This window comes from Asparagus officinalis, chromosome 9 (genome assembly GCF_001876935.1).
Source record: "Asparagus officinalis chromosome 9, Aspof.V1, whole genome shotgun sequence".
NCBI classification, from domain to species: domain Eukaryota; kingdom Viridiplantae; phylum Streptophyta; class Magnoliopsida; order Asparagales; family Asparagaceae; genus Asparagus; species Asparagus officinalis.
Window position 1 is genome coordinate 55,349,063 of NC_033802.1, and position 10,386 is coordinate 55,359,448.

Genomic DNA, 10,386 nt, shown 5'->3' on the forward strand with positions numbered 1-10,386 from the left:
TTCTGACTCCATCTTTGCTTTGTTGCAGTTGAGTTTCCCGGGGGTAGTCTCCCTCATCATGCCCCTACCAGTTGTAGTAGGGAAGTGTTTTCTTCGGCTTCTGCCAGGCAGATCATCGATCCCCTTCCGCAGTTCAACAGAGATCGCTCAGACGAGTTCTGTCGCTTGATAAAGGATGGAGGGCGTCACTGTTTACGCCAACTTATCACCGATGCTCCTCTCACCGTAGACGCCACTTCTACTGAAGCTTTAAAGAAACCGGGTTTTCTATTCGGGGATCGCACCGAAGATCCTGCTGCGCTGACTCTTGCTGAGGAGCACTGGCTTACCCTTGACGAGGGAGCTCTTTTATATATCCCCTCTATTCCTCGCCAGTGCTCTTTTACTGACTTGGAGAAACAGGCTGTGGGGCGACAGATGTCCTGGCCTCTTACCAATGCTGTTACACACGTTCAGTGCGGATACATTTCTCATCACAAGAGTCCCGGTTCTCTGGGGTATCAATCCATTTGTGGCCTTCGACCCGGGATCATGGGTCTTGACACTGCACCTCCAGGCGAGGTATCGGCGGCCGCTCTCACCGTGAGGAATCGTTTAGCTCATCTGGGAAGACAATTACCTCGACTGGATTACCGATGTTATGGTTGGGCTTCCTCACTGGCTAAGGGATGGTGGACCCGTTTGACCAGTTATGTTCTGGGACGCTGGGAGAGAGACTTGAAGGGTAGTGGATTATATACGCCCATACGGGCTACTATGTATGGACTTCCCGTTAGCTGCCGTCACTTCTTGGCATTGCTCGAGACATATATGCCTGATAGTAATACCTTCTTGACCAGTGGCGGAGAGCTAGGGTTGGCTCTTCATGAGATGCACCAGGTTTCCGGGCTTTCGATGGGAGATTGCCCGTATCAGGAATACTTCCCTTCTAACCAACAGTTGGAGTGTTTGAAGAAGGATACTCCCGATGTGTATGACACTCTCTGGGACCTCACCTGTCATTATCACACCTGTTTGCTCCAGAGTTCTCCTCCAGCGAAGACGAAGAGGAAGATCAGCTTGAAGCAGTTTGCTGTTTACCTGTTTCCTAACTTGGAGGATGATTCCGAGGAGTCCATACATGAGTTAGGCGTTTTGACCCCTGCCGCTATTAATGAGCTGATGGAGAAGAATGAAACTCATTCTTATACCATTGCTAGTGCCGAGGGGGCTTTTCCGGCCGGGACTAAGTTTCGATCGTTCCTCTATCATGCCCAGAAGTCTATCGATCCTCGGTCTCTGTTAGCTGGCTACCTTGCTCTTTGGCTGAAGAAGTGTGTTGTTCCATATCAGTCTTCAGACGCTCTACCCCTCGAGGTGCTCTTCCCTGCGGTCCAGCTAGCTTATGGGAGGGAGCTTTCTCTGCTTCCAGCGATGGTTGCCAGCATCCATTGCGGGCTTAGGGGTGTAGTTCGTGTTCTTACCCAAGTGGGTTCTAAACCCTCGACTGAGCTTACCTGCCCGAAGGTTGAGCTGCCCTACGCTTATTTGATGGCGTGGTTCGTTCTTCACCGTCCGGACTTGATGTCGGCGCCCAGCGCCGTTGATGTTCCCGTTCCTTTCCTACAGCTGTTGGAGGAGAGTAGATGGGTTGGGAAGAAATTTGAAGATGTACAAAAAGAACTTCGAGTTCGCAGGAACTGGGAGTTCTTCAAATGCTTCCCTCGCTTTTCGGGACGTTATGGCGAGGAGTTGACTGATATGGAGAAACCCCGAACTAACCGGACTGCTCTCGACGTCGGTTGTTTCCGCTGGTTGGTGAACATCCGAGTCGGGTATCTTGTTCTCCGGGTGAAGGACCGCTGCCACATAGAGCCTTACCTTCCCTGCCGTTTCGCACGTCAGTTTGGCTATGACCAACTATACGTTGGGAATCCGAGTCGTAGTTTGCGTGTTGAGGGAGGACTCGTTGACGGCGTACGGGCGTGGTTATGGACCATGGTTGGCTGCACCGGGGCTCAGTTTGCTCTTCCCTCCTATAAACGCAATCCAATGATTACCTTCCTCAGCTGTAAATGGTTCCTCTCTGCCGATGAATCCATAAGTGTGAGGAGTCTTTCGGAACTAGAATCCGATCACTTGGTTCAATCTGCTATGATGGCTGCTCGCAGGGCTGAGCCTGCTCAGAGACAGAGGAAGAAGCCCACCGGAATTCCCGAAGGGGAGTATGCAGATATAGATACCGACCAAGCAGAACTTGATACAGGTTTGTCATGCTCTTTGATCCTCTTTCTCGACTTCAATTGGTATTGGCGAAAGATCTGGTTCATGAGATGATTCTTGTTGTTTCAGGTGGGGTAGCTGACGACCATGGGTCGCTCGCTTCCCGTCGTGCGAAATCCAAGTTTGGTGGCCAAACTTCGCATGACCGCCCCGTTGGTTCTATGAGGGGTGATCCTTCGAAAAGGAAAAAGATTGCCCATAAACCTCATGTTGATCAGCGCTCCCATGGGGTAGATTCAGGAGGCTTTGCCGACGGGGAGGAAGGTAACATTTTGTTGTACCCACTTTTATTGCTTTAAGATGATTTACCTTCCGGGATCCCTGATCCTGTTTCATAATTCAGGGTTCTTCGAGGAGGGTGAGCTTCCGCCAGGTCCGGTATTCTCTGGGGCTGACAACATGGACTGCTTCATGCAGCAGGTGTGCGACGCCCTTCGTGATGGCTCCCTGGGCATTGATCTGAACATCGATCTTGGGCAGGCAGATGGTGTTGATCCCACCGGTTCATTTTCAGATATACCTACATCCGGTGCTGCAGGTGTTGCGACAGAAGGGCCAGACGGGGATGGGGCCTCCCCTATTGCAGATTTCGAAGAGCAGGGATATGTTCCTGCACCGGTCTTCCCGAGACCTGACTCTGGACTGTTAGCCGATATGTTAGCTGAACAAGCTCCCACCGGGACTGTGAGACCACTCTTTGAGAGTGATTCATCCACAGGTATATATCCAATTTCCTCTCTTCTTTGCTTGTCTCAGTCTCCATTTTGACTAATAAAGAAGTGCAACTATATGACCAGGCGCTGTACCTGATTCTGCTATAGCTTCGGGTGTTTTCCCGCCTTCGCCTAATACGACTGACTTGCCCACGAGGGTTGATATACCTTCCATGAGCATTCCTGTCGTTACTTCGGAGCCTGTCGAACCCCAACCCGAGGGGATTTCCGCCGGTATAGGTATACCTCGAATTTCCCTTAGGGTCTTTTCGATTGTATTTAATAGTTTCTTGACCTCCCATACTGCTGCTTGCAGGTTCTCGACCGTCTCTATATGAGCAGGTCCATGCTCTCTTGGCCGATACCAATCCAGATGGGGATGTCTTCCGCACTGACCTCGGCTTCTTTACTGCCTTTTATAACGGCGTGATTGATAAGCTTCTGCACAGAGGGTCTTCTTTTGATCAGTTCAGGCGTTCCTTCTCCCGTCACATGATGATGATGAGGGAAGAGGGATATCCGGATTTGGCCGATTCCTTTACAGCTGATTTCGCTGCCCTGGAGTCAGAGATTCGAGAGCTGAGGGAGTTGAAGGCTGGTGGAGCTCCCTCTTTTGCATCTTCTCAGGTGGAGGATAGGTTGACGCAGTGGCATGAACTGCGATCTTCCGTTGGCAGCGAGCTTCGATCACGTGAGCGCACTGTCGAGCAGCTGATGGCCTCTCTGGCGAGGAAAGACACCAGCAGAGCTGAGTTAGTGAGCTCCTTAGATTCCACTCGTGCAGAGATAGCTAGACTGAAGGAGGCCTTGGAACGCGCCGAAGAATCTGCCGCTACCATTTCTGAGGAACTGGTTGGGTTGGAGCGTTCTCGTGAATGGACACTCGACAGGCTGGGATCAGCGCAGGAGGGGTTGATGAAGCTGCGACACGAAGCCGCAGAGGTTCTCAACAGTTCCGAAGATTCTGTCCGAGCTAGCCTGCAGGCGGAGTTCGAGCAGGACTATATGGACAGGCTCTCCGGTTTAGAGTCTCATATTCTTAGCCGTCGGTTGCCTTCGGGTTGACGGACTTGTTGTCATATGCTTTTGACTTGATTTATTAATAGAAAATCCGCATTTGCTTCTTTTGTGTTTTCTCTGTATCTCTTCCGAATGACAGATTTATGGGATTTTTGGCAAACCCCCAGCCATCAACGGGTTTGAGGTGCCTTTACCGATTACCGTTTGAATCGGGCTAGCATGCGGATTGTCGAAATCCGTTCCGCATGTAACGTTGTGCTGAGAGAGTAAACTCTCTGAGGCTTTGTGCTATGATCTTGAATACATAGGCTTCGTCTTTCTCACGGGAATAGACTACCCGGCAACGCGTGTTAGGCGTTGACTTTGGGGTTTTTGGCAAACCCCCAGCCTTCAACGGGTTTGATGTGCCTTTACCGATCACCGTTTGAATCGGGCTAGCATGCGGATTATCGAAATCCGTTCCGTATGTAACGTTGTGCTAAAGGAATGAACTCCCTTAGACTTGCTGCTACGACTTCGAATACGTAGACTTTGCCCTTGTTACGGGAATAGGCTACCCGGCAACACGTGTTAGGTGTTGACTTATCCCTACTTAGGATTCGGGATAAAATTCCCCACGCACCAAGTGCGCGGATTGGAAGTTGAAAGTTGTGTCAAAATAGGAGAGGAAGAATTTTATATTCTATCTCCCGCTGGAAAGGAAACTTGAGGTGGGATTCCCCACCCCCAGTATCTGGAAGGATGAACTGGGAATGGGATCTCCACTCCGAGCACCCGGAATGATGAACTGGGAGTGGGGTCGCCACTCCGAGCATCGGAAAGGTCCGAGGAGAGGAAGAATTTTATATTCTATCTCCCGGTGGAAAGGAAACTAGAGGTGGGATTCCCCACCCCCAGTATCCGGAAGGATGAACTGGGAGTGGGATCTCCACTCCGAGCATCGGAAAGGTCCGAGGAGAGGAAGAATTTTATATTCTATCTCCCGGTGGAAAGGAAACTAGAAGGGGGATTCCCCACCCCCAGTATCTGGAAGGATGAACTGGGAATGGGATCTCCACTCCGAGCACCCGGAATGATGAACTGGGAGTGGGGTCGCCACTCCGAGCATCGGAAAGGTCCGAGGAGAGGAAGAATTTTATATTCTATCTCCCGGTGCTAAAGAGGAAGAATTTTATATTCTATCTTCAGCTGGAAAAGAAACTCGAGGTGGGATTCTCCACCCCCAGTATCTGGAAGGATGAACTGGGAATGGGATCTCCACTCCGAGCACCCGGAATGATGAACTGGGAGTGGGGTCGCCACTCCGAGCATCGGAAAGGTCCGAGGAGAGGAAGAATTTTATATTCTATCTCCCGGTGCTAAAGAGGAAGAATTTTATATTCTATCTTCAGCTGGAAAGGAAACTCGAGGTGGCACACCCCCAGAATCCGAAAGGCTCAAACGACCCTAACTGTCGTAAGGTTTGGTCATTTGACTCTGAAGAGGAAGAATTTTATATTCTATCTTCAGAACTGGAGAGGAAGAATTTTATATTCTATCTCCAGCAAAAGAGGGAAACTCGAGGTGGGATCTCCACCTCCAGAATCCGCAGGATGAAACTAGAAGTGGGATCTCCACTCCGAGAATCGGAAAGTTCAAACGACCCTAACTGTCGTAAGGTTTGGTCATTTGAACAAAAGATGACTCGGTCTTAGTCTCGACCAGGGTAAGTTGTGACTAAGCGAGGGTTCGAGATGACCCTAACTGTCGTAAGGTTTGGTCATTCGGGAGTTTGAAAGTGGACCTCTCGTTCATTGAAGGAATCGAGAGGGGACTTTGGCTTTGGTCCTAACTGTCGTAAGGTTTGACCAAGTGGGAAATTTGGAACGATCACAACTACGTGAAAGTTTGACCGCCCGATTTGTGGACCTCTCGTTCGTTGAAGGAATCGAGAGGGGACTTTGGCTTTGGTCCTAACTGTCGTAAGGTTTGACCAAGTGGGAAATTTGGAACGATCACAACTACGTGAAAGTTTGACCGCCCGATTTGTGGACCTCTCGTTCGTTGAAGGAATCGAGAGGGGACTTTGGCTTTGGTCCTAACTGTCGTAAGGTTTGACCAAGTGGGAAATTTGGAACGATCACAACTACGTGAAAGTTTGACCGCCCGATTTGTGGACCTCTCGTTCGTTGAAGGAATCGAGAGGGGACTTTGGCTTTGGTCCTAACTGTCGTAAGGTTTGACCAAGTGGGAAATTTGGAACGATCACAACTACGTGAAAGTTTGACCGCCCGATTTGTGGACCTCTCGTTCGTTGAAGGAATCGAGAGGGGACTTTGGCTTTGGTCCTAACTGTCGTAAGGTTTGACCAAGTGGGAAATTTGGAACGATCACAACTACGTGAAAGTTTGACCGCCCGATTTGTGGACCTCTCGTTCGTTGAAGGAATCGAGAGGGGACTTTGGCTTTGGTCCTAACTGTCGTAAGGTTTGACCAAGTGAGAAATTTGGAACGATCACAACTACGTGAAAGTTTGACCGCCCGATTTGTGGACCTCTCGTTCGTTGAAGGAATCGAGAGGGGACTTTGGCTTTGGTCCTAACTGTCGTAAGGTTTGACCAAGTGGGAATGTGTGGCGAAGACTATGAGTAATCGAACACCAATGAAAGTTTTGTGAGGGAAAATTAATCCCTCGAATGATTGGATCTCATCTGATGAGGGTTAGAGTCTGACAAACTAGAACATTCGGGGTTCGAATGTGGACTTCTTGTTCATCTCTCTTATACCGACCAGGTTATCCCTAAGAATACCCCAATGTGGTATTCTTCCGGGAACTTCCCGATACATCAGCTCCTTCTGAAAGGTGCTAAGGATAGTACCTCTTCAGGAATTTGCCATTTATTGGCATCATCAGCTGTTCAACAGTTACTTGCCCTTCGTGCGAAGAGTTCCACACTTGTTGATCTTGCCTCCAACGAAGTCCGAGCAGCAGTGGAAGAACGTGATCGCCGTCTGAACGTGACCATGTCACTGGAGACAAGGTTGTCAGCAGAGTTGGAGCAGGCCAAGGCTGAGAATGAACGAGTGGCCCTCGAGCAACAGAAGGCCGATAACCTCATTTTTTGCTTGTCTTCGGAGGTAGAGAATCTGAAGCAAGTTATAGCTAAAGCACAGGCCTCATTGGCTATCCAAGAGAAGGCTCATGAACAGGCGGTCAAGGAATTGGAGGGCATTGGATCCCGCCAGCAGTTGGCGGCTGATTCCGTTGAGGAAAAGGATCGAGCCCTCAGGGAGATCAAAGAGACCGTCCAAGACTTAGTCTCGCGCACTGAGGAAGATCTTCGCCGAGAGATCCTGAGGAGGCTAGAGCTTTGTCATGCTGGGGAGATTCGTGAGGCGGAACTGCGATTGAAAGCCTTGTAATTTGCCCCTTTTGTCTTTGATTCCCAGTTGTACTAGGATTTCTCTCTATGAATGAAATTATCTTTTTGTTTTTGGCCATTGTCACTTCGCATGAGGGTGCTTGGCGATTCTCTATTGCAAGTTTATTTCATCTGCAGGCGAATTTTACCCGCGGGCGGATTTGCATGAGTCTAAACGGCGAATCTGGTTCTAAGTGGGCTCTGCTTTCAGCGGGCCACGTGTCAACCCACGCGCACGTCGGTTAAGGAGACGTGGGCTAGTCGTTTCGTATTAAATACGGCGTAGTGGGCCTCTTCGTTTTTTACGTCCGACTTGGGCCGTTAGTCGAAGATCGTGTGCAGAAACTGCCAGATCTTGGCCGTTCACACAAACTCCAGGTCGTTCGGCCTTACTTTCGACTGTTTAGCCTTGAAGGGTCCCATCAAGCTGTGGATAACCGCCTTGGGTTGGAGCATTTAAAACCTCTCCCCCTCATTAAGAGAGATTGCAGTTTCTCTCTCTTTTTGTTCTTTTTTTTTTGTGTTCTTCAGGTGAAGTTCCAGTTTCCTTCTCGTTGCGCTCAAAATGGCTCTGAAGGTGAAAAAGGTTACCTCGAAGAAGAGGAAGGAGACGTCTTCTTCGGGTGCTGCTGAGGCTGCTGCCGCCGAAGGTATTCCTCGTCTGAATTTTCTTTTTTAATTCCTGCGTAGGCATGAATTAGGTACGTATTTCTCGTTTGACCCCTCTTGCCGTGCTGTTATTGTATTTCACAGCCTAAGAAGAGGTGCCGACTGCCGAAGAGCAAGCGGCCGAACCCATTCTGATTTCTGACGACGAGTCTGAGGGTGCGGCGACTTCCTCTGAACCGAAGCCCATTCCGACACCTGATGCCGAACCCTGCCTCGAGATTCCACCCATCGCGGCGCTCGCTCCGGGTCAAGAGCCTATTTCTTTCGATTCCTCGTCTTTACAGGCTCGCCTTGAAGAGTTCGAGAATGCGGTGAAGCAAGTGATTTCCCTCGTCAGTCTAGGCATGGGCAGTTTCGACGGCTTTAGGCAATCTCTCCTGGACCGCGTGATCGACCTTCGGTAATCGGGCGAAAATCGGATTGCCACGCGTTGCATGCAGAAGCTCCGTCTTTTGGAGTCACGCATGATGAGGCTAGAGACATTGTTACGAGAAGGCCCGGAAGTTGATATGGAATCTTTCCTGGTTCGTGTCAGGCGTCAAGAGGCCTGGGATCAGGAGGTTCGCTCTAAGGAAATAGCAGATCTGGAGTCTAACCTCGCCTCCTGGGTGGATCAACAACACTTACTGGGAGAAAGGATAGGCGACGCTACTTCCACTGTAGCCCGCCTGAAGACCAAGTTGGGGGAGGCGGAGTCGTCTCTGAGGAAGCTTCAATCCGAGAGGGCAAAGGTCAACAAGATCGTTGAAGAGAAAACTCGGAACCTCTTCACACTACGCGAGGAGGATACTGTCGCTAGGTCAAGCTTCGAGGGCCGAGTGCGACAAGAGGCTGAGGACAAGGCCAGGGAGGACCATGCAGGAAAGATAGCCGTGGCCAAGGCAGATCTTGCGTCCTTTAGTCTGTTGGATTAGCTCCCCCCCCCCCCTTTCTGAAAGTGTTTGGATTAGCTCCCCCCCCCCCGTTTCTGAAAGTGTGTCAAGGCATTTTGTCTCATTTGCTCTCTTCTTTGAATGTTATGACTCTTTTGTTGTAAAGTCATAACTTTGTTCAAATGTACTGTTTAGAAGCATCTAATGAGGTTTGTGTCTGCTCATTGTGTGCACATTTTTTTTATATGGTCGGCAATCTCGTGTCGCAGGCGAAGTTCCCCGCGTGACGACGAGTTTATTTTAAAGGCCAAACTCTATTCCGGCGAGTTTACACCGTCGGCGAAGTTAGGGTGACGGCGAGTTCGCTTGGATGACAAAACTCGACTCCTGACGAGTTCGCATTACTGTCGAAACTCAATTGATTAGCGAGTTTGTTTGTAGGCGAGACTCGATCACGGCGAGTTTTACTCAGAGGCTAAACTCAACTGCTGGCCAGTTTGAGTAGAGGGCCAAACTCAACTGACGGCGAGTCTACGCTACAGGCGAACCCGTATGATGACGAGTTTGAGTTGAAAGCCAAACTCGATTGATGGCGAATTTACGCTGCAAGCGAACCCGTATGATGGCGAGTTTAAGTTGAAAGCCAAACTTGATTGATGGTGAATTTACGCTGCAAGCGAAACCCGTATGATGGCGAGTTTACAGGACAGGCGAAACTTGGATATGTCGAATCTGTCCCACAGTTGGAGATCCAGTCGTGGGCGAAACTTGTGCCATGCGTCTGTCTGCGGGCCCAAGTGCTTTCTAGCTAAGGCTCTGCGGGCGCATTAACGCTCATTAATGGCGAAGCGACAGAACACTTCGCCTCTCGCGCTCAATCCGATCGGTCGGTTTGGGGTCCCAAGAAAAGTGGTCGTTCATTATTATCGCTGAGCTCGAAGCGTCGTAGGACACCTGGGCGGCTCGATTGCTTGGGTATGACAAATCTCGACCGTTGGGGTCTTCGAATATATATCCGCACTCGCCCCCCTTCAGCAGAGTTCTTACTTCTTCGAGAAAAATCCACTAGAGGAAGACCGCTGCAGGAACCTTCTCTGCCTCATGGCCTCCGCTTCTGACCATAGTGCTTCCGAGGGCATTGGTTCTTCTGCTACCATCATCGACATCGATACGCCGCCGGCTTCGCCCGCGAACTCGGCTCAGGCGCATTCGGGGCCCTCCAGTGGTTGGAGGGTTTAGTGCGCGGAATCGGCCTCTCCGTCGGCGAGGGTGCCGAGAGGTACTACGATGTGCTTCCCCTCGTGAAGACGGGTCTAAGGGTGGTCCGCCGTGAGGGCGGTATCTCGCTCGCACGGCGGTGCGAGCAGGAGCTTGGTCGCGTGGAGGGGTTGATGTACCGCCTCGAGGAGCTGGTACACGACGACACTTCTAACGTGCCACCGCCTCTCT

At 50.5% G+C, this 10,386-nt stretch overlaps 1 protein-coding gene across 1 annotated transcript in view; it reads left to right on the top strand.

Annotated features, from left to right (window-relative positions):
• The window catches only part of LOC109823464, a 6,184-nt gene extending 2,144 nt beyond the window's left edge, over positions 1-4,040 (top strand). Inside the window, exons 2-6 of the mRNA XM_020389748.1 lie at positions 29-2,245; positions 2,332-2,526; positions 2,606-2,980; positions 3,060-3,215; positions 3,292-4,040. Coding sequence (XP_020245337.1) covers positions 29-2,245; positions 2,332-2,526; positions 2,606-2,980; positions 3,060-3,215; positions 3,292-4,040 — 3,692 coding nt within the window. The remainder of the gene's footprint in view (positions 1-28; positions 2,246-2,331; positions 2,527-2,605; positions 2,981-3,059; positions 3,216-3,291) is intronic.